This window comes from Tachypleus tridentatus, chromosome 3, assembly GCF_004210375.1.
Source record: "Tachypleus tridentatus isolate NWPU-2018 chromosome 3, ASM421037v1, whole genome shotgun sequence".
In the NCBI taxonomy this organism is placed as follows: Eukaryota; Metazoa; Arthropoda; class Merostomata; order Xiphosura; family Limulidae; genus Tachypleus; species Tachypleus tridentatus.
The window spans coordinates 106,490,005-106,515,545 of record NC_134827.1 but is presented as its reverse complement, the minus strand read 5'-3'; the positions used below and the strand labels follow the sequence as shown (position 1 = coordinate 106,515,545).

At 34.2% G+C, this 25,541-nt stretch overlaps 2 protein-coding genes across 3 annotated transcripts in view; both read left to right on the top strand.

The window, feature by feature from the left end:
• LOC143247683 (uncharacterized) overlaps nucleotides 1-17,108 on the top strand; it is a 21,725-nt gene extending 4,617 nt beyond the window's left edge. The window contains exons 2-3 of one of the 2 annotated variants that reach the window (XM_076496073.1): nucleotides 10,449-10,527; nucleotides 16,117-17,108. In XM_076496073.1, coding sequence (XP_076352188.1) covers nucleotides 16,176-17,108 — 933 coding nt within the window. In that variant the 5' untranslated portion in view covers nucleotides 10,449-10,527; nucleotides 16,117-16,175. The remainder of the gene's footprint in view (nucleotides 1-10,448; nucleotides 10,528-16,116) is intronic. The other variant, XM_076496075.1, reaches the window with a different exon arrangement.
• LOC143247682 (uncharacterized) lies at nucleotides 17,108-25,541 on the top strand. The gene has a single exon (XM_076496072.1). It carries the CDS (start codon nucleotides 17,108-17,110, stop codon nucleotides 18,797-18,799), a length of 1,692 nt encoding a protein of 563 aa, XP_076352187.1. The 3' UTR covers nucleotides 18,800-25,541.

Here is a 25,541-nt window from a genome sequence, read left to right as displayed (position 1 = left end):
AATTAGAATTGTTTTCAGTGTTTCTGTAGATACATCTTAAAATTCTGTTTGCAGTGCCACTAACAGCAACACTCTGCTTGGATGGTTTGAGATACTTCTCAGTTAGAACACTGAAATCCTTTACTTTCTTAACACTATGGAAATTATTTTCATAAATAAATTATAATAACCCACATGCATTACCTTGCATTTGTTATAATTAAAACCCATCTGTCATTTATTTGCCCAACCCATCAAGTAATCCAAACTTTATAAAACAGCAGCATCTTCATAACAGCTAAAGATACTCAAAATATTAAGAAAATTTAAATAATTCATTGATCATTTTATTACCTTCGTCATTGATATAAATAAAAAAAGCAAAGATTGTGACACTGAGACTTGTTTGTTTGTTTTTGAATTTTGTGCAAAACTACACGAGGGCTATCTGCACTAGCCTTCCCTAATTTAGCAGTGTAATACTAGAGGGAAGGCAGCTAGTCATCACCACCCAGCATCAACTCTTGTATCACTCTTTTACCAATGAATACCAACAGCTGAAAGGGCGAGCATGTTTGGTATAATGGGGATTTGAACCTGCTACCCTTGGATTACAAGTCGAGTGTCTTAACCACCTGGCCTGACCTTGCTGAGATCTGAAGTACTCCACATTAATCCAGATTGACTGAACTTCATTTAAGACAACTCTCTGCTTTCTTCCAATCTATTTTCTGAATTTACAGAGATATTTTTTAACAAGTCTTTGAGGTGAGATTTGGTTAAATGCTTTCTAAAAATCCAGATGCATCAAATCCATAACCTTTTCAAGTAATGTCAAAAGATTTGTGAGGCAATATTTTCCACTTGTGAAACCATGGTGACTATCCAACAAAATTTGTAATCTTTATTAAATGACTTTGGAAATTGTCTCTTATCAGGTTTTCAAATACTTCTAGCACTGATGTGAGACTAACAGGTCTCTAAGTACACTGAGACAACTTTTTTATTACTTTTCTTGAAAAGACGGATAACATCAGCCAACTTTCAGTTTTCTGGGACTTGCCCACTATTTAAAAACTTACAAGAAACAGTTGAAAGTGGCTGAAATATGAAATCCTTAACCTCCCTCAACACCTTTGGGTAAATATTATCTGGTCTAGGAGCTTTATCATTATTTCAAGTTTCTTTACTACTCTCAGAATTAGCGTGATCATGTTGTTCAATCTCATGTTTATCTGGATTAGGAATATTACTTAAATATTCATTAATAAGAACTGATGAAAGAGTAAAATAAATGAGATCCATTTTGTATTGTCAGAGGCTCTACATCATCCATTTTGTACTGTCAGAGGCTTAACATCATCCATTTTGTATTGTCAGAGGCTCTACCTCATCCATTTTGTATTGTCAGAGGCTCTACATCATCCATTTTGTATTGTCAGAGGCTCTACATCATCCATTTTGTATTGTCAGAGGCTTTACATCATCCATTTTGTACTGTCAGAGGCTCTACATCATCCATTTTGTACTGTCAGAGGCTTTACATCATCCATTTTGTATTGTCAGAGGCTTACATCATCCATTTTGTACTGTCAGAGGCTTACATCATCCATTTTGTACTGTCAGAGGCTTACATCATCCATTTTGTACTGTCAGAGGCTTACATCATCCATTTTGTATTGTCAGAGGCTTACATCATCCATTTTGTATTGTCAGAGGCTTACATCATCCATTTTGTATTGTCAGAGGCTTAACATCATCCATTTTGTGTTGTCAGAGGCTCTACATCATCCATTTTGTATTGTCAGAGGCTCTACATCATCCATTTTGTATTGTCAGAGGCTCTACATCATCCATTTTGTATTGTCAGAGGCTCTACATCATCCATTTTGTACTGTCAGAGGCTCTACATCATCCATTTTGTACTGTCAGAGGCTCTACATCATCCATTTTGTACTGTCAGAGGCTCTACATCATCCATTTTGTACTGTCAGAGGCTCTACATCATCCATTTTGTACTGTCAGAGGCTCTACATCATCCATTTTGTACTGTCAGAGGCTCTACATCATCCATTTTGTATTGTCAGAGGCTCTACATCATCCATTTTGTATTGTCAGAGGCTCTACATCATCCATTTTGTATTGTCAGAGGCTCTACATCATCCATTTTGTACTGTCAGAGGCTCTACATCATCCATTTTGTATTGTCAGAGGCTCTACATCATCCATTTTGTATTGTCAGAGGCTTAACATCATCCATTTTGTACTGTCAGAGGCTCTACATCATCCATTTTGTACTGTCAGAGGCTCTACATCAGTCCTAACATTTACTTTACCTTTAATGTATTAACAAAATCTTAGCAACTCTTACATTTTCATCTGACCTTTCTTCAAATTGTAATACTGACTGTCTAAAAATGTGAAAAGAGAACTTTGATATGATACGGCACCTGAACCCTCTTGCAAGACTCCAGTAAGTGTTTTAAGACTAACACTTACTGAGGTAGCAGGTTTTAAACTACCAAGAATCCACTGAGTACACGGCTATAGAAGTTAACAGATGTTTACAAGGAGATAATATTCACTAACTTGTAATATTAGCTATATCCCAAAAACAACATTTTCTCACCGAGTAAGAAGTGCTCTTTTCTATCATTACTGTGGATGTAAGCCAATGAGAAAACAGCAACATTGTTGTCATTGGCAAAAGATTTGGCAGATATGATATGGTTGAAATGCTGTTATACAATCTTTGTAGGAAAAAACCATCAGAAATCAAATAAAAAAAATGTACTGTTTAAAAGAACATTAAGCCTATTGCTCTTGTTCTATTAAAATCATAATTCCTTAGTTAAAGGTTTTATGTGGCTGTTCACACCAAAGTAGTTATTACTCTTATTGTAAGCTGACATAAATATTAGAATATTACCTAACATCTTCTGGACTGTGTTATCTAACATCTTGCGGACTGTGTTATCTAACATCTTGTGGACTGTGTAACCTAACATTTTGACAAATATGAAATTCCAACAAGTTCTCTGTAATTTTATATTCACTTTTTACAAACACAAGACTAAAATAAACATGTTAAATACAAGTTAAAATTGGTGTCATATAATACCATAGACAAATGCCCTTAAAAACATTTTTATCATAGTCTAGAATTCACTAGAAAACTGAAATTTAACCATTCAAATTAGATGTCTTTTGCTACTTGTCAATTAATTTGTCACCAGAATATGCTAGAGTTTAAAAATGGTAGAGAAAAACTTAGAATGGGTTTTAATAAGAACAACTTACAAAAAAACATCACTTTTTTATGTCTATCTGTGTATATATGTATTTTTAGCCTGGTGTTTGATCTACTCTTAACATGGTGCTATGTGTAGGAGCCATTCACTCAAGCACACTGTTTTGTTGGCATTTTGCCAATAGTTTCAGCTAATGTTCCATCTTTCTTCAAGGCTGTTTTTAACCAATAAAAACTCACTGGGTTTTTATATTACAGACTTAAGTGTATTCTCTCCAATTGTGCATCTCATGATCACAGTATGTTATTGGCTACATTTGAGAAGTCACTTTACATGCAATTTTAGGCTTCTAAGTTGAGTGTTTGGAATAGAATTTTTAAAAAGTTGGGTATGGTAAATCTCAATACCACTAACTTTGTATCCTTTAATAGGAAAACATTTAATCAGTTTCATTATTTCTGGTACAATAAACTAAAACCAGTTTTGTGTGTGTGAAGAAAGGCTGGTTTGGGGGTTTTAAGACAACCTGTGTTGATCAGACACATGCATGTCAGTTTAACCATTTTGAACTTAATTAATTAATTAATTAGTTTTGAAAGTCTTATCCTTTTTGTTCTCTACACTTGTGTCGCCACAACAGGCAGTTGTCGTCCATTTTACAAAGTTGTATCGTGAATGCTCTGCCAAAACAATCAACCAAAATATGTTTAATTGTTCATAATATTGTCATGTAATTGGATATACATTTTCTACTAATAAATAATATGTAAACAGTTTTGACGACAGTTACAATTGCTGTTAAATTTGTTTTGAATTGAACTTGTTTTCTGCATTACTAAAACATTTATCGCTTGATAAATTTGGCATTTTCTACTGCCAAAATTTTAGCATTTTCTATGGGGTTTTTCTTTCAATTTTTCCATTAAACTTTTTTAATTACATATTACTGTTGCCAACTTCTCTCAGCATTGAAAATATCTCAAAAACATTGTTATTGTATAATGCTGAAATCTAGAAGTAGTAATTGAAACAAAAGGAAACAGAGCTTAGACTTAACAATATTGTATAATAGCAGTTGCTAGGGGAAACAATCTTCTCTGTGTTGCTTTTGAATTCTGTAATGTTATTGTTTACTGTGAACAATCAGGTATTAAAAAACATGAACGTCAGTGGTATGTGTATTCTGTAGTTCGTATTGAGCTAGAATCTAACTATGCTAAGCCCAGTCTTTTTTTTACTGCTAGAGAAACAGTTTAACACTTAGAAATAATTATTCTTTGCAAAAGTTCAAAGAAGTATAGTATATCTACACTCCTTCTTATCATTACCTGGGTGTTGGATTCTTGGGTAGCTTGGTGCTGGTTATGTGCTTGTTTTTTTTTTTCAACATTCCCTTCCAAAGGTTGTTGGAACAGAAGTTGGTTTTCCCTTCTCCTATCTAGGCTTAAAGTGAATATGGTCAGAAGTCTCATCCTCCAACAATAAATATCCAGTTCCACCTGGTTTTGGTTTGTTGCTGACCCACTGGTTGTGATCAGGCTCACCTGAAGCCACTCTACATCTGGCATGACCCATTACTGATTGTACCAACATCTTTTGCACCTGATTTCATGATACATTATCTTTACAATGGCCAAAGAGTATCCCTTTTTACAGATGAAGGTGCAGGTTCACACAAGTATAACTCTACACATTAGGGTATCTCACTCCATGGTTTCACTTCAGGTGGTGCTTTTGGAAAAGTGCTCATCTAGTAACTTTTACATTGTTCCCTCCACCATTTCAGTATGGGATTCTAGCTATTACTTAAGTGAAAGTAGGTTAATGTATTAAAAAGTGAATGTTTTCCTGCACTGAAAATAGATTTTTACCTTCCCACTTCTGATGCATTCAGTTTTACCTAATCTAAAAGTGATGATTGTGGTCTACTGTTTAGAGGAAGCTACTCTACTAGAAGGGTGTGTTACACTTTTATTGATGGAGGGTTGTCATATTCTTATTTGAATGCTAAAACACATCTATACCTTGAAGATCCATGTGATGTTAGCTAGGAATGTTAAGGCTAATGAAAAATAAAAATTGTGCATACAGAAGGCAGCATAAATCGAGGAAAGTTTCATGTAAGCAGAGGTTAGTATATCAGAAATTCATAGGAAAATATTAACATTTTAAGAGTATTGCTATCATAATTGGGAGCATACTTTATGTTAGTGTTAGCAACTTGTAAAATGCAGAGAAGTATTGGTTTTGTTTCTAGACAAAAAAAAACATTTTCGGTTTGGGATGTAATTGTGAAGAATGACTGCTTGTTGTAGTTGATAAAAAATAAAATATCTTATGAGATAGAAGAGCATTTTACCCACCTAAACAACCAAGTTTAAACTTTACCTTTCATCTTCTTGTAGCCATCCAATAAACACTGAAATTCTTTAAAGAGTAGCACACACAGACATACACCACATTGTCAGCCAAACCATTGTGCAGGTTTGTAGCTTATGGAACATTGAAATTGCACTAGATCAAATTAGAATATAACTTTCAAAGCTGAAATTGTTACCTTTAGTATTGGTAACAACCTTTCAAACTACTTTTGAAGATTTTGGTATGTATTAAAAATAAATATATAAATAAAAAGACAGTTTCTAACCAAAGTCATCAGTTGTTTTTTTTATAATGTCAAATGGACATGTCAATCTGTGAGTGTTATGTCTGTGAAAATTCACAGTGCTTAAATCTAACTCCATATTGTAGTCAAAAGTTAACAGATTTGTCTTTGGTCTTAATACACATAAAAATTATTCAGTGAGGGGACTGTTCTTTCAATTTACCTCCTCTGAGATCTAAACATCTGCCCACGTGTTTGTTGTGCGTGGTGACCTGTGAAGGGGAGGAGAGGATCTTGGTGGTTGAGGGGTCCAACCCTAACACACCACTTTGGCCTTGAATTCCTGAAGACAGGCAGCCTTGAGGTGACCTCTCTTGGGTCATTTTGCTGGTCCACTTGAGCTAGGGTCAACCAAGTACCAGTGTTGGGTTGGATATTCTCAACAGGTGTTGTGGACGTTGTATCTGATGCTAGCGTTTGGGTATAGTGCTCATGAAACCCTGGCATTACTGCAATGTCCTTGTTTGGCACTGTAGTCCATCCCCCTTGTAGGACTTCATAGTGGGTCGGGTCAGTGGGCACCTAAATATTCCTTTTTTATTTATTATGGATCCTCCAATCAAAAACTTAAATAAAATAGTGAAAACATAGTCCATAGGTAAATGACCACATCTTGAAGATTCTGAGCAGCAGTCTTCAACATCCGTATTGCCTGTTGTACCTCATTTTCTAATACTACATTCTCTTTCAGACAGACCTTTAGGGCAGATGTCTCCCTTTTTCATTCAGAAGGGACTAGAGGGACTTGCTGGCTCTCCAAAGTCAGTAAAGAAGCTTCACTCTGGTGGCATATTGGTGGAAACGTCCACATCTCACCACAGTGAACTCCTCTTGCATTCAAAGGTGATTGGGGATATACCTATTGAGGTTACACCTCATGCTACTTTGAATTCATCATGAGGAGTTATTGTTGAGAAGAAAATGAAGAACATCCCCAAGTCAGAGATTCTCGCTGGTTTCTCCACTCAAGGAGTTTCTGCAGTGAGGTATATCTCCACTTGCAAAGATGGAATTATGATACTGACCAATATCCTCATTGTAACATTTACATCACCATGTCCACCTGCCACCAACAAGGCAGGTTATCTTAATTGCAGGGTACAGCCATACATTCCAAACCCTCTTAGATGTTTCCAGTGTCAGTGGTTTGGTCACTCTCGAAGACTTCATGTCGTGGTTCCTTGACGTGTGCTTGTTGTGGTGGCAAGGACCACAATGCCTAAGAGTGTGAAAAGGACCCTCATTGCATCAATTGCAATGGCTCTCACCCGTCCTACTTTCGTTCTTACCCTAAATGGTTGGAGGAAAAAGAGGTGCAGCATTTGAAAACAATTCATAACAATACTTATCCTGAGGCTTGAAAGTTGCTGTCCAACACTTTATCTTGGGCATTTGCTGCTGTACTTCCTTCAACTACTACAGTGGGAGTGCAGATGGATCTCTCTGTGCCTCCTAAAGAATCGTTCTTCAAACAAATTAAAATTCTTTTCACCTCCATGGTTAAAAAAGTTGATGAATCAACTTCAACACCCATCTCTGTCCCATACATTCCAGCAAATTCCAAGATCCACTTCCTTTGGTTCAGGGTTCAGACATTTCCTCAGGTACATCTTCTACCACCCCAAAATGCAAAACATTCATTCGTTCACATCCATTTTTAATGTGGTTCCTTTTTAAAAATCAAAGTGCATCTTGTTCATTTTGAAATGGCCTAACGTCAAATAACTCGGAACCAGGACTAGAAAGGCCAACTTCAGGTGACTGACGGTGGTTTTTAAACTTAACTGTTTGTCTTTCTTGCAAGTTATGATAATTACAATTATGCTACAGAAAGTCCTTTACAACTTGTATTACTGTAGTTTTCCTCTTACAGCTGTAGACAAGATGTAAACATTGATTTTATGCTATTTATGTTTTATTTTAAACTTTGTTTTACATGAATTTCCTTTTATGAATTTTACCAATTTTACTTTAATTTTAACTTTTTACCAGATGTTTGGTGCTTTGCACCATAAAACACCAAACCAACCAACCAATTTACAGTTGAAGACTCTTACTTAATAATAACTCTTCTGGATACTCAGACCTATTTAACTAAAAAATTGAAAAGAGTTTTCCCAATTAATGTATTAGTAAGTTGTCTTTTGCTTAACCACAAATTATCTGTGTATAAGGAAATTTGAACATAACACGAGAGTTCAGAATATTACACAAACACTTGTACATATACATTTATATTTACATTTAAAATTTACTTTAAGAATGGTGAATAATAAAATTATTACCATCAGCTATAACCAGTTTCATAACATCAGTAGCTACTTTTGGTAAGTTTATTACTATTAGTGAAATCTGGAGATTAGGAGAAAGACAAAACTGTAGAGAAAAGTAGTCGTGAAGAGTAAAGAAAAACAAGTACAAGTTGTCTTAGAAAGGTGGATGTTTCTGGGAATTGGATAAAGAGAATGCACTAGAAGGGAGGACTCTTCAGGTGGATGTTTCTGGGACTTGGATAAAGAGAATGCACTAGAAGGTAGGGCTCTTCAGGTGGATGTTTCTGGGAGTTGGATAAAGAGAATGCACTAGAAGGGAGGGCTCTTCAGGTGGATGTTTCTGGGAGTTGGATAAAGAGAATGCACTAGAAGGGAGGGCTCTTCAGGTGGATGTTTCTGGGAGTTGGAAAAAGAGAATGCACTAGAAGGGAGGACTCTTCAGGTGGATGTTTCTGGGAGTTGGATAAAGAGAATGCACTAGAAGGGAGGACTCTTCAGGTGGATGTTTCTGGGAGTTGGTTAAAGAGAATGCACTAGAAGGGAGGGCTCTTCAGGTGGATGTTTCTGGGAGTTGGATAAAGAGAATGCACTAGAAGGAAGGGCTCTTCAGGTGGATGTTTCTGGGAGTTGGATAAAGAGAATGCACTAGAAGGGAGGACTCTTCAGGTGGATGTTTCTGGGAGTTGGATAAAGAGAATGCACTAGAAGGGAGGGCTCTTCAGGTGGATGTTTCTGGGAGTTGGATAAAGAGAATGCACTAGAAGGAAGGGCTCTTCAGGTGGATGTTTCTGGGAGTTGGATAAAGAGAATGCACTAGAAAGGAGGACTCTTCAGGTGGATGTTTCTGGGAGTTGGATAAAGAGAATGCACTAGAAGGGAGGACTCTTCAGGTGGATGTTTCTGGGACTTGGATAAAGAGAATGCACTAGAAGGGAGGGCTCTTCAGGTGGGTGTTTCTGGGACTTGGATAGAGAGAATGCACTAGAAGGGAGGGCTCTTCAGGTGGGTGCTTCTGGGACTTGGATAAAGAGAATGCACTAGAAGGGAGGACTCTTCAGGTGGATGTTTCTGGAAGTTGGATAGAGAGAATGCACTAGAAGGGAGGACTCTTCAGGTGGATGTTTCTGTGACTTGGATAAAGAGAATGCACTAGAAGGGAGGGCTCTTCAGGTGGATGTTTCTGGGAGTTGGATAAAGAGAATGCACTAGAAGGGAGGGCTCTTCAGGTGGATGTTTCTGGGACTTGGATAAAGAGAATGCATTAGAAGGGAGGACTCTTCAGGTGGGTGTTTCTGGGATTTGGATAGAGAGAATGCACTAGAAGGGAGGGCTCTTCAGGTAAATGTTTCTGGGAGTTGGATAAAGAGAATGCACTAGAAGGGAGGACTCTTCAGGTGGGTGCTTTTGGGTCTTGGATAGAGAGAATGCACTAGAAGGGAGGACTCTTCAGGTGGGTGCTTTAGGTCTGGATCAGAATGTGGGTGCTTCAGGTGGGTGCTTCTTGGATAAAGAGAATGCACTAGAAGGGAGGACTCTTCAGGTGGATGTTTCTGGGAGTTGGATAGAGAGAATGCACTAGAAGGGAGGACTCTTCAGGTGGATGTTTCTGTGACTTGGATAAAGAGAATGCACTAGAAGGGAGGGCTCTTCAGGTGGATGTTTCTGGGAGTTGATAAAGAGAATACACTAGAAGGGGAGCTCTTCAGGTGGATGTTTCTGGGACTTGGATAGAAGGAGGACTCTTCAGGTGGGTGTTTAGGATTTGGATAGAGAGAATGCACTAGAAGGAGGCTCTTCAGGTAAATGTTTCTGGGAGTTGGATAAAGAGAATGCACTAGAAGGGAGGACCTTCAGGTGGGTGCTTTTGGGTCTTGGATAGAGAGAATGCACTAGAAGGGAGGACTCTTCAGGTGGGTGCTTTTGGGTCTTGGATAGAGAGAATGCACTAGAAGGGAGGGCTCTTCAGGTGGGTGCTTCTGGGACTTGGATAGAGAGAATGCACTAGAAGGGAAGGAAAAGAAAAAATGTCAGGTGAAAGACAGAAAAGTTAGTAATGGTAAAAGAAATTGAAAATTCAGAAGTGATGATATATTGATGAGAGTGGAATACATAAAAGCAGTAGAAGGAAATTTGGGAAAGTAAACTGTGTAAATGTTGTGCCTAAACTTTGGTCAGTAGGAGTCATGGGAGGACACTAAATATGTGTGATAGTCTTTGCTTTCAAGTGAAAAATGCACCATTACAGTTTAAATGTTTGCATTTTTTTATATTCTTTTATAGGTTGATGAAGGGGGTTCTTTTTTGAATCCGTTAACTTTACCATCCTGTAAAAACCAAGAAGAGGATCATATCAAAAATGGTAAGATCTTGCATTTACTGATGCATGCAAACATATCTTTAAAGTTAAATGTGCTTATTATGGTATAAAATATATGGTTTTGTGCTATCACTTAAGGACTCTTTGATTGGTTTGTTTTGAATTTCGTGGAAAGCTACATGAGGGCTATCTGCACTAGCTGTCCCTAATTTAGCAGTGTAAGACTAGAGAGAAGGCAGTTAGTTTTCCCCACCTACCACTAACTCTTTGGCTACTCTTTTACCAGTGAATAGTTGGATTGACCGTAACATCATAATGCCCCCATGGCTGAAAGGGCAATCATGTTTGGTAGGATGGGGATTCGAACCCACGACCTTCAGATTACGAGCTGAGTGTCTTGACCACCTGGCTGTGTTGGGCCAGGACTCTTTGAATTCACTGTGTAGTTTGTGCTCAAAAGAAATAAATACAAATATGGCTGCAGTGGTTTCAGAGGTATTCAAGTTGTAAATAGGTAAGGTTAAAAAAATTAAAAATTATTCAGTGGCGTAGATCATAAAAGTTTGCAGAAATATACAGTAACATGAACCATAAATCATTTGTATATGAATATAAACCATCCAAAGACAAACTTTCAGAAATCTCCACAAGGCAGAAATTGTTTGTCTCCAAGCATGGAATACCACCCAGTGACACAACAGTAAGCTTGAAGGCTTATAATGATAAAATTTTCGTTTAAGTTCATGCATTAGAATGTCTCAGTTGGCTCATTGTGTAGCTTTGTGCTTAACACGAAACATACACACATTACCCTAACATGTTACTTGAAAACACAATGTTAATTTCAAGCTGTTAAAGTCATGATAATCTACAGAGTCGCTCATTAACTTGGTTTGTTTGGCTCTTCTGAAGTGTCTCTTCCTTTTATCATCATGCTACCTAACACAATTTTTATTTATTTGATCAATGGCATAATTTATTTTTTTAATACATAAAAAATTTTGACATAATTTTAATTTTTGGAAAACTGCTTCAGTGGATGACACTGGTGTTTAGTGTCTGTAGAGTTTAGGGTTCAAGTCGTTTTTTTGTTTTTTAAAAAGTCCATTCTGACAGTTATATCAAACACCTGTTATAAATATTGTACAAAGTGAAACAAGTTCACTGGTAGGCTATAAAAATGTGGTGATAAACTGATGTTGGAGGAGACAAGAAATAAAATGTTCACGTTGAAAGTTCTGTTATGGGGTGATACTATTTTACAAGATCTGTCCAATCATTATATTAAGAAAGTTATATCAGATTAAGTCATACCCTGCCCAGATTTTAACTGAATCAGATTATAATATTTTAAAAGTCTGGTCATATGTTTTACTATGTTCAACATTACATCTGTAAAAAAATAAAATTAAGTAAAAATTTAAATTATTTAAATAAAATAAAATATAATTAAACAATATTAAGTGTATGGTGCATTATATTAAATAAATAAATTATGGAAAACAAGAGTTTCTAGTCTTTATTCAGAAACATAATGAAAGAAAACATATTTATTGTGTGGTATTGGATAATTAGATATCATTATGACCTTTGGTTTGAGTCATTAATACATACAAGTTTATTGATATAGTCAGTTTTTATTTTGTCTATTTAATCATCAGGGTAACACATGGCTTTTGTTTCTCATCTTGAATAGCATGAAATGTAGAACAGAAGGTTAGGTTACTGAAAGTTATTTCACACGTGATGTACTGGTGTTCACTATTGGATACTACTAAACCTCCACCTATCATTACCTATGTTAACACTGTATAATATTACCATTGTTTGAAGTTCATTCTGTCACTGTAGAATATTACCATTGTTTGAAGTTCATTCTGTCACTGTATAATATTACCATTGTTTGAAGTTCATTCTGTCACTGTATAATATTACCATTGTTTGAAGTTCATTCTGTCACTGTATAATATTACCATTGTTTGAAGTTCATTCTGTCACTGTATAATATTACCATTGTTTGAAGTTCATTCTGTCACTGTATAATATTACCATTGTTTGAAGTTCATTCTGTCACTGTATAATATTACCATTGTTTGAAGTTCATTCTGTCACTGTATAATATTACCATTGTTTGAAGTTCATTCTGTTAATGTATAATATTACCATTGTTTGAAGTTCATTCTGTCACTGTATAATATTACCATTGTTTGAAGTTCATTCTGTCACTGTATAATATTACCATTGTTTGAAGTTCATTCTGTCACTGTATAATATTACCATTGTTTGAAGTTCATTCTGTCACTGTATAATATTACCATTGTTTGAAGTTCATTCTGTCACTGTATAATATTACCATTGTTTGAAGTTCATTCTGTCACTGTATAATATTACCATTGTTTGAAGTTCATTCTGTCACTGTATAATATTACCATTGTTTGAAGTTCATTCTGTCACTGTATAATATTACCATTGTTTGAAGTTCATTCTGTCACTGTATAATATTACCATTGTTTGAAGTTCATTCTGTCACTGTATAATATTACCATTGTTTGAAGTTCATTCTGTCACTGTATAATATTACCATTGTTTGAAGTTCATTCTGTCACTGTATAATATTACCATTGTTTGAAGTTCATTCTGTCACTGTATAATATTACCATTGTTTGAAGTTCATTCTGTCACTGTATAATATTACCATTGTTTGAAGTTCATTCTGTCACTGTATAATATTACCATTGTTTGAAGTTCATTCTGTCACTGTATAATATTACCATTGTTTGAAGTTCATTCTGTCACTGTATAATATTACCATTGTTTGAAGTTCATTCTGTCACTGTATAATATTACCATTGTTTGAAGTTCATTCTGTCACTGTATAATATTACCATTGTTTGAAGTTCATTCTGTTAATGTATAATATTACCATTGTTTGAAGTTCATTCTGTCACTGTATAATATTACCATTGTTTGAAGTTCATTCTGTCACTGTATAATATTACCATTGTTTGAAGTTCATTATGTTAATAATAAGCAACTTTGTTAAAATTGGGAGAAAGAAAAACAGTTAAAATATCAGACAGTTTATGTTCAGAAAGAGAGAAAGGACTTTAAATGTTTTTAATGTTATTTAGTTAATAATATATGTTCTATTATTATTAATTACTTCCTGCCAACAATTCACAAGCTACTGAATGGCATTTCTATAAAATTCTTAGGGTTTGGAGGAAATTAATGTTGAGAGAGTAGTTTTGACATCTACGTATATTCCAAGCTTTTTTTCCATAAAGATAGTTATGCAAACTTCAGAATAAATGATAATCATTTGGGGTAAGGTCTGGAGAATAAGGAGGATGTGGAAGTTTTTTGCCAGTCTAGTTCTTCTATCTTTGTAGATGTGATCCTTGCTGTATGGGACCGGGCATCATCCTGGTGTAACACAACACCTTTACGATTGATCAAAGCAGGCCTCTTTTCTTTCAGTGCAACATTAAATCGCTCTAACTGTTAACAGTAGAAGTCTGATGTAGTCGTTACATTGAGTGGCAACAACTCAAAGTGGATCACACCAACAATATCCCACCAAACTCTTAACAAGACTTTCCTTGGGTGGAGGTCCATTTTGGGCTGTGCTTTAGCCAGTTTACCTGCACTGAGCCATTGTCTGCAGCGCTTAACATTTTCATAAAATATCCATTTTTCATCTCTAGTCACTAACCTGTCCAAAAAAGGTGAGTTACGTTCATGAGAGTGCGAAGAAGTACAAATGTCCACTTTTGCTCTAAGGCTAACTTCTGTCAAATCATGAGGGACCCATTTTCTATGTTTTGACACCTTTCCAAACTGTTTCAGATGACAGTGAACTGTTAAGTGGGTTGAATTAAGCTTCTAGTTCTTCAACTGTTACAACACAATCTTCATCAAGTACAGTCAGCAGCAAGTCATCATTAAACTCAACAGGATGACTTGAACGTGGTGCATCACTTAAGCTGCAGTCACCTGATCTGAACTTCTGAAACTATCTTCAACATATTCGTTCATTGAGAGACTCTGCACCATAAACACCTTGAATGTTTCGTGTAGTTTCTGCTGCATTATTGCCTTTTTAAACTCATAAAACATTATATGCTTAATGTGCTCCTCAGACACATCCATCTTCATAAGGGTTTATTTGACTAATAATTTGAAACAGTGGAGTTGGGTTAGTTTATTTTATTTGTCTGAACATTTTTATACACATCCTACTGCATATTTTAGTCATTAAAGACTTCTACAAAGACAGAAATGATGATGCACTTTCTGTATTAAATTTTTTGGACATTATTTATGAGATGACCTGATAAATATATATATTGTGAAATAATGACTTTATTATTACTCTATTAGTGCTGAAAAATTGGTGCACATATGTGCATTTGTTCTACCCCGTCATTATCATTATTTGAATCACAATATGAATATAAAAATACACCCAAATATTGAGAGGATAGTGATTCTAAAGTCAGTATATCTGAGGAGGAAGGACCTATCTATACTAGTCAGCCTTGGTTAATTACATGAAAACTGGAAACACCCAACTGTGGTGTTTGTAGGCCAGTTTTTTATGTGAGACTTAAAAATGTTTATTGCACAACAAACAAACACATTTTTTTTATCTTGTATTATAAAATATAGCAAATCAAGAAATGTATTAGCTGATTTATACATGCTGTTAATGTTTTTTATCAAGTACCTTTATGTACTTATTTATAGTTTGTTTTGCATTAATTATTGGCTACGATCAGCAAGTGGCTGTTAAGATTTACTGACACTTGTTAGTCTAAAGGCACTCTATCTTAACTCCTTGATTTTTTGTTTAGTTTAGCTGATTTGATTTGTAATTCATAAACTGATAATATGAAACTGTTTATTTGATGATGTATGTTACATTCTGTTTATATCTTATTTTTCCACTTCCTGACAACAGCACAGGTGTTCTTGCATGTTTTTTGTTCAATATTTTTCTTAAGTGTGTTTGTTTAACTATATTATTACTGACTTGGTATGGTGAGTTAGCCCATTTTCAAAGAAAAAAAACTTATAAATGGTGCTTTCATGTGAAGTTAAAAACCTAAGATCTGTTGGTTTAGACTTTTATATATAAAATTGCAAGTCTAGATACAAAGTTTATTGTTTTTATAATTAGAGAAAAGTTGTTGTTTTTTTTTATAGAATTGTAGCCCTTTGTAAAATTTTCAAAGAATTTTTCAGCCATCATGGCTAGTAGGCAGTAGGTGTTATTTTCATGTATCAGAGGATTGTCAGTTGTATTGAATATTATTTTCAATAGTAGTGTCAAAGTTAAGCTCAGCATGTTTTTACACCATTGTAATTTGTAACTGATGGATGGGTTTTTTAACAATAAAATCTGAAATGTACTCTTGATTGTATTTTGTGTATGGTGTAAATAGGTACAGTTTATTATTATTACTTAATTAGTGTGTAAAAGATATGCTTGAAGATTGGCTTCTAAGCACAAGACTATTCATCATGTTGTCCCAATATTTACATCAGCATAAATAATTTGTAAATTTTATTTGATGACTGTTTCAAAGGGAAACATTTCATAGAACAACAATATTTTTGTAATTTTAGGTCAGAATCGGTGGCTTCACCATTAACGTGTGGAACATTTAAAGAATGGGATATAAGTTATGACAGACAACGTCCAGCAGACTGTAGCAGATTCCCTGTCTTATGGTGGAACTGTCAGCAATGGACAACCGGTGACATCTAGTCTACTCTCCATTTGCTTACCAGGCCCAGTGGGAGTTGCTCATTACACGCAGAGTAGCACCTCAAATAAGCCTTTAAATACCATCACGACTTCTAGTGCTCACAATGATTTGTTACCACAGTCTGAAAGGGATAAATTTAACTTGTCAAAAATATCTGATTATAATAATTTGGTTTTTCAACTTAATGCAAAAATAACAACTCTGGAATCAGGGTCTGATTTGTCTCGTCCTTTAAATGACACGTGTCCTTTAATCAATGGAATGAGGGAGGAGAGAAGAACACCTACGTCACTTTGCTCAAACCCATCCTTTATTATACCTCAGAGTTTTGTTGAAGGTTTCTCTTCAATGGGTGATGAAACCAAGAACCTTTCCAGTGTTATCAAGCCACCCATTTTGGAAAACATGTCATATAAGCATGCTGACATTGACGACAAAAGGGAAGAGGAAAAAAAGGAAAGTATCCAATTATCCTATAAGTACCAAAGAGATTTTTCAGATGATGGAAAATATCTGAAAACTGAAAAAGCTTATGTAGTCTCAGAAAATTCTTCTCACTATGTTCTTGAGTCCACACCTATCTACCATAACTTGGTTGATTCTCTTTCAGGACCTTCAGAAGAGAGGCAAATGCAAAAATTACCCCCTGTTTCAACTATAATGCAGTCCCATATGGCTTATCTCTCCAGGATAAACTACAAACCATTTCACATTGATCCAGAACATGAAACACCCATCCAAGAAACCGTAAATGTTCCCCTAGGTTGTGAATCCCCTTTTTATACTCTAATCTTCACGAGACACTGTCATTCCCACTATCTAACTTGCGAGAGCCACACAAAACTGTAATGAAGTCCAGTCCTGTGGGAAATAATTTTTTGGATTTACCACCAATTCCTACCTCAGATTGTGATGTGGATCATCTTGAGACAATTCATGTTGCCTCTCATGGAGTGAGTAGTGTAATGACTAGTACTGCAGAAAGCAATGAAAATATCTTGGTTTTACCCTCCACAAACCCTCTTCTAACTCCTCTGGACTTTGGGACAACAACTTACACTTCAGTAGTGTCATCTACACCACCTCAGCCTTTCCAGAGTACTGGACCTCACCACTGTGATCTGGATAACCAAAATAGGTGTGTTCTTTCATCAAGTGATAATCTTTCTAGCGAAAATGCCTTGAACACACTACAGTCTGTTGGACCTATTCATTCTGCTGCTAATGATGTTGGTGACACATTAGCTGCATCAGTGTCAATAACAGCCTCTGAAACAGTGTCTAATCATTCTTCTGTGGGGGCCTTAGAGTTGCCTGATCTCCATTATTCCAGATCTGCTGCCATTACTTCACCATTTCCTGATCTTTGTGCTAGAGAACCCAAGGAAAACACAGAAATTGATTTGAAAAGCTCTTTAAATGTTCCCATCTTGACAAAAACAAATCCAGGATTGCCATCCATTAAAGAAGAACCTATGGAAGTAGAAGTGTCTGCTCAAGGACCATTTTCTTCTGTTTCTTCAGAAAATTCCATACAGCATGCAACATCGCCACTGCCCAACATGATGACCTTCTTCACCTCTAGACCTATGGCTGGAAGAGAGTCAGAATCGCAGCCTTTGCCACCATTTTACACTGTCTCAGGCTTTACTTCTTTAAAGAAACGGGACCATCCTGAAGTTCTTTCAGACTCATGCCCTCCTGTAGGGAGATTATCACTAAGAAATGAAACTCCAGACAAGATAGGTACCTCATCTCGTATCTTTTCATCGACTTCTGTTTCTACAATTAGTCCTGGTTTACCTGGAACACCTACAAACATGGGTGCATCTTCATCTGTGCCACTAAGTTCTGTTAAGTGTGAAGTTGATGTCAACACTTCTCAAACAGTGTCAACAACTTTGCCTATTTCCAAGCCAACAGCTGCCTCAGCAGATAAAGTAAGAATGTCTGTTTCACCAGTTGTTGTTGAGAGTTCTTCACAAAATGATAGTAGCCTCAGTGAAAACTGTTGTTCTCTTTGCCAGTCTGGTAAGTCTTGTGAGCTGCATGTCTGTCAGTCTTTGGTTTCTAGTACTTCTCTGTCAGAACCATCTGTTACTTCAGCAAGTCCTTCAAAACCCTTTCAGTGTAACCTGTGTGGTAAACATCTTGCCACAAAGAATGTATACCAGAGCCACATGCGGTCTCACTCTGGCGAAAAGCCATTCACGTGCGAGCTATGTGGCCACTGTTTCTCACAGAAGACATCCCTCACCAGACACATGAGATCACACACTGGTGAACGCCCTTTTCCCTGTGATATTTGTGGCAAGTGTTTTGCTGACAAAGAGCGGATCAAGATCCACATGCGTACCCACACTGGGGAGAAACCATTTGCATGTAGTGTGTGTGGCAAGTGTTTCTCTCAGAAGTCAACTGTGAAGAGACACATGAGTGTGCACACTGGTGAGAAACCATTTGTGTGCCAGTCTTGTGGAAAAGGCTTTGCTAATAAAGGCAACTTAAATGCCCACAGCAAAACCCACAGCAACACATAGATGTTGCAATTAAACGAGTCAGGTTAAATAAGAGTTATAAAATTAAACATATTTTCAAGACAGCTTTACGTGTAATTAAATGACAATATCAGGCTTTGAGCTGTGATACAGCAAGTCTGTCCCCAGAGGCCTGTAGAGACATGCCTTATCTGTATATTATTACTTACCACTTGTGAGAAACGGGGTGAAAAAACTGTGATTAGTTATCTTAAAGAAACATTTATAAAAAATATAAACTTGTTACTAAAGTTGTGACATGAAAAAAACAAAGGTGAAATTCATTGTTTTGTTATTTTATAAACTCCTATTTTAATGCACAAATATAAATATCTAGTGTCGTAAGACCAAGATTAGATTTTGGTGATATAAAGTTAGCCCCAAAGTGCACTTAACACTTAGACCATTGTAGGGCTTAGACACCATATGAACCTGTCACAAATATGCTAACAAGAAATTTTCTCTCTGAACATACTTGCATGTTTCTGTCAGAATGTTGCCAAGCAACTAGAAAGCTGACCTAGAAATAACTGAGTTTTACAGTAAACTAAATTAGTTTTGTGGTAGTTTCATGTGGTTGTCTTTGGCCATTTTGTTTTGAAGTAATGTACAAAATCCAGTAATTTGCTCTAGATAGGCAGGTTTGTTATAATTCTGTATATGTACTATTTAAAAGAACTGTCTACACACAAATGACGTTACTACTGAATACGGTTTATAATGACAGGAATTGCTAAGTGAAGTGACAAACAGTTGGACTTGTCCAAGATTAATTTTGAATAAGTTCTTACTGACATAAAGACGGTGATATATGCCTTGTTATTTATAGTCTATATATTTGAATTTCCTATGAAGTAAGAAATGCATTCTTTATAAACCTGAAGTTAAGTAATTGTTGATTCTTTGCAGTTTTTTAAGAGTTTTTATGTTGTTGACATAAAATAGTAAAGTATAACAATAACTAATGAATCATGGCAAACGAAACGTTTGAACATTGCATGTAGATCATTCATATAATCAGGGTGAAATTTTACCTGTAGCTATATATATATATATATATATATATTCTTTCTCTAGTCTAATCGTTTAGAAAGAAACACCGATATAAATAATGGATTGTAACTTTAGTTCACCATCAGTGTTTACAGTCATGTGCAAATGTTGAGCACATGTTTAATTTTTATGTAAATGTGGTTTTATTGTTGGTTTAGAAACACTAAGAGTTGTTAGTTCTATGTGATTAGTTATAGATTTATAGATATATACATATCTACTGAGGTGAAACTTTGATGTTTGTGTTGAAAGATAGAAATCTTTATAGGTTCTGTACCTAAACATAAACCAAATAGGTGTACATATATAAATAGAAAAATATATATATATCTAAGCTTGGGAAAGTTATAATTTTACATCAGGGGCTCAAGGTGAGAAGTAAACAGTGTGGGGTACTATACCCCCCTGAAGACCTTTTAGTCAAAAGTATGTCTTGTTCAATATACATGTGGTACCAAAACACACCAAGATTCCTTTAAAAAATTGTATTTAGTTGACATTATGTACAAACCTTTTTGTTCTTGTCACTTTGAGAAAACTAGGTAATGGTAAGTAGTTTTTATTGCACTATATTAACTAAACTTGTGAAATATAGGCTTGCTATTCAAATGTGAGATGTTGTATAAGTCTTTTATTATTGTAATTTAAGAAATCAAAATTTCTCTGTCATTATTAATATATTTTTAATGTTGTAAGTACTATCTACCTTCTGTGTTTTTTTTGTTTTTTTTTGTTTTAAGTTAGATATGGAAAGTGGAAGTTTCGTACTGGTCATTGGCTTTATAATTGATAATTTGGAAACTTCCAAGTGTATTATGTGAAATTTTGCTTGTTTCTTAAGGTTTATCGATTAAGCCTGTTTATATTCTTATATTAAGTGCTATGATTAATAACATCAGACTTGGGCAGCAAAGCAAATTCAGGGTTTGATGCTTGAGTACAGTAAATCTTTAAACGAAATTACCGTAAGTACAACCCTACTTATAAGTTTGAAAAACGGTATACTAAATTGTATCTTTCTTGTTGTTTTTTTTTCTTAACCCTGACGAAGATACGTCCATAAAAACAAATAATCACAACAGCTAGATTTGTTTGTAAGACATTTTTTATTAATATTTAATAGAAATCAACTTCATTCATATAGTGTACAAATAGTTTGCTAAGTATGCTGCTCTTAATGGCATATTAAATGATAAAATATATATCTTTCCATATTAACATGAGTGTTTTTATGAGTAACCCTAACATGTCTGCCTCTCAATTTTATTTATGCCTTTTAACAAAACAGTTTATAAAAACTGAGCTCTGCTAATAATAATAAATAATAATAAAATATTAATGCTAATAATAATAAATAATAATAAAATATTAATAATAATAATAAATAAATAATAATAAAATATTAATGCTAATAATAATAAATAATAATAAAATATTAATGCTAATAATAAAAATCAGTTAGAAGCTATCATAAAATCACATGAGCAAAGCTTAGTTGAGCTGTTTGTGGAACGTTTGATGAGACAAACAGTATTAAAGATAAGAACTTTTGTTTTTTTATCTAAAGAAACCAGAAATTGTAAGATGTTATCACCAGAAAATGCCTTTTTTTTTGCATGTATTTTGTTTCCCACAAAAAAAAAACACAAAGTAACTGTATAATTTATAACTGTTTTAAACAAGGGTTAGAGTTTATTAATTAAAGTGAAATAATCCATAGAAGGTTTATGGTATGTAAGTTACACAAAACTTAATCTGAGATTTTTTTAAAAACACTACTCACCACATAAATCAGTATAATGATTAGTTTGCTAATAGAATCAGAACTCAATATTTATATATATACCTTAAAACCTGGAAGGAGATATATATTTAGAATATTTTTATTATCTTTGAGTTATAATAAATCAATAACTTAGTCCTCTCTCTCTACTTGGGCTTTCATTTGAATAAATAAAATTTGAAGTAAAGAAGGCTTTTTTTTTAAATTCTCTCTTTCAGTTTGAAAAAACAGTCCTATAAAGATTTTCCTGTTGTGTAAAAATGTTATTTTGAACTCAGTTAAATGTATTTCATTTTGGGATTCAATCCTTAAAATGTACTGGTAACTAAACCTTATTTATCATTTTTCACCTAGTGGCAAAAACAGAAAGGTAAACTTTAATAATTGTGTAAGGATATTGCATATAACTGTTTCCTTAAAAGTCTAAATATGTTTTGTTTCTATCATTATGCCCAGTTGTTCTCTGTTTATATTGTTTCGTGTTAGTCCTACTGAACCAACTAATTAATTTAAAGATACAATAACAGTTGGCAGATTTTGATGTTACTTACAATGTTTTGACCCATAGTATTGGGTCATCTTTACATAAAAAGTACTTTAATAAAATGAAAGTAGTAGTTTAATTTTCCTTTTGAGTGACATCTTGTGTTATGTTCTCTCAATACCACAGGTCATATAGTTGTTATTATTAAAATCAAAGCTCTCCATTGGTAGAAGATGCTGTTACTGTATTTTTGTATTAATTAGTTTCATTAACATTTTAATCTTCTAAGAACTGTATATTTTAGTAGACTGTACTTTGAAAGATTCTTGCTAAATACAGGTTAGTGGTTGAGATTTAATAGAAAGCCAAGAATGTTTTTGTACACTGGGTTGTATGCAAACTACCAGTAAAATATTAAGGCATTTTTTGAGACAAACAAAGCTTTAATTTTTAAACTAGACAGCACAAAAACCAAGAAGTTACTGTAATTGTCTTGTGTGGAAGTTTATTGAAACAGGTAAGGTTATTGTACATACTTAAAAAAAAACCTGAAGTAAGTGTAATTTGTTTGAAAATGTTCATAGGCAATCACAAAAGAACAAACAGCTGTCTGTTTTAGTAGCCTTTGTTTTGTCCATTTTCTGTTTAACTTCCTGGTTAAAACATACGTTTCGTGATACTCAATACAAAATCCGTTTCGTTCTACCTGATTTTAAGTATAACATTGTTTTGTGTACGTGTTATAGTTTCTAGTTGGCAAAGTCATTTTGAGTATTGCTATGGTAATTTGAACATGAAATGCAAGATTCGATATTAGAAGAAGATGAACATAAAACGGGTAGAGATCGAGGGGTTTAACTTGTATGTTTACAATAATATGTGATTGAATACGGTACGGAAGTCTCTTAAGTTATCACCTGTGATAGTTTGTTACGGAGTTCAGATATATATTTTCTGTGAATGATAAGTTAGGCTAAAGGATATACGATTACATTCATATCCAGTGTGTTGTTGTACTTCATCTATATGCATATAAAAAACAAACTTTGAGATAAATAAGCACTGGTGTATTTCATGCATTGAAATACAGTTTGGTTTTAGTAGAAGATAGTATTATGCCAATGTTTTTAATTATGCTTTATTTTTAAGTTTCCTTTTTCCCCCTCTTGGGTTTTTGATTGTTATTGCTAAGATGCATCAGTTATTCTTGTGTTACTTCTGTGAATCACAGACTCCACTTACACTTATTCAGATCACCTCAAATAAATTTCTGCTCTAATTTTGAAAGTACTACCTAATATTTTCATTAATTATATAAATAACAATAACTGTTGTTCTTGTATTGTTTTTTTCTTTTAAAGTGTACTACTTTTAAATTTAATCTTTTGTTTCCTCCCAAAACATTTCTTGCTGCTACCTTCTATTTGATCTCCTACATTTGCTATAGTTTATTAATGTATGTAGCCATTAAAATATTAAGATATTTAATTAGTAAATGCAAAAGAGTATTCAGTGAATTGGTGATTGAAGCTGAAAAAATGTTAAGTTTTAGATGTGACATCTTGTATGTTACTGAGTTTATTACTGACAGTATAATCATTACAACATGATGGCAAATAAAGAAGTTAGTAAAATGAGATCACCTTTGAATAAATAAATTATATATTTTTTTCACCAAGCCTACTGACTCATTATGTCTAATTGTAACCCAGTTAAGGTGTTTAGTGCCATACCAGCAGTGTTGGAGTTAAAGTGTGAAACAGTATAAACAGAGCAGTTTAAGACACTGTTGAAGGATTCACTAGTGAATGTTAATTAATCTGAATTGTAAAGTGACTTGTAGTGTAACAGATAATAAGAGACAGCTTGCAGGTTTTCAAGGTGTCTCTCAGTTGAATGGCACATCATCAGATGTTGTCAACTTGCAGGTTTTCTAGATGTCTCTCAGTTGAATGACACTGACATCATCAGATGTTGTCAACTTGCAGGTTTTCTTAACATGGTGTTCTTCAACTTGTGAGGAGCATTGTTATTATTATTTTATTTTGAAAAACCATACATTAACATCAGTTACCAAAATACATCTATAAGAAAATAACTGGAATAGTTGACTTTTTGAACACACACAACTGGTGAGAGACCAGTAGACGTTAGTATCTCTTTGTGTTATTTTGCCAGTAAAATAGTTAAGTGATATGTAGAAGTATAAGATATGTTATTCCATACATGGTTGTTGGTATACAAGTTTATTGGTATGTAAAGTGTTAAGTTGTAAATGTTGATGACATTAGCTTGAAAGAATGCAAGCCCAGTGTTGAGGTATTCTTTTACCGTTTGTAGATATATCATATAACCAACCATCTTGTTCTTTATGGATAGATATGTTCACCTGATCTTCACCCCTGATGAAAATGCAGTATTTGGTTTTAAAATAGTTAACGATACTTGATTAATATTTTAACATTTTGTGAAATTACAGAAGTCAAGCAGTCATCAAAGAAAAACGATAAATTTTTCTTATACAGTAGGCTTCAAAGTGTAGAAATTCACTTGGATTAGCGAAGGCAGGCTTTTACTGAATCGAAATAAAAGGCATCATACTTGCAGTGAGGAATGTTCACTCAAATACCACATTTACCTGATAGTAAAAATACCCAAACTTTTGTGTCTAGTGCATTGTTTATATATATATTTACTATATCTGATTAATAATAGTAGAAATATGAATCGGGTACAAACACACAACCCAGGTATAAATGTGTACATCTGCAAATGCATTGTACTTTTCCTGTATAAAGCATATTTTTATTAGAGATTTTGAATTTACCATTAAAAAGAAACTGTAAATGATTTTGAACCTTTTGTTATTATTTTCTACTGAGTTTATTCTTGTTTTACAGGACCAAACTATTTTGTAATCTGACACGCATTATGTAGTATAGTTTTTTGCTATTTGGTTGAATATTGTTAAGAAAATATTACTCCAGTCTTTAATGTGTGTGTGTATATATATATATATTTGGAAATTTTGTTTTGGGTGTATGTGTCTCAATCAACCTTTCCTTGAGAACAAAAATGGGACCAATATTTCTGTTGTTTTGTTGGAACTCATAAACAAGGAAAGAAAAAAAAACAGAAGTTTCGAATTGTTTGTCATACGTGTGTGCGTGCGTGTGTGTTGATTTTAAACCTGTTGGAAAAGCTTGTATTCATTTGTATGAATAATTTGTACTGAGTTAGATTTATATGTGATGCAAAGTCAAATTAGATTGAAATGTTATGAAAAAGTTGACAGTGATATATTTGGACGGTTAATGTTGTTGCTTGTGTTTGGTTGTAAGAAAGGTTTTTTATTATTCTTTGCTTCATCACTTCATATTTGTGGATGGTACTGAAAAATAAAACCTTTAATTAGTTTATGTTTG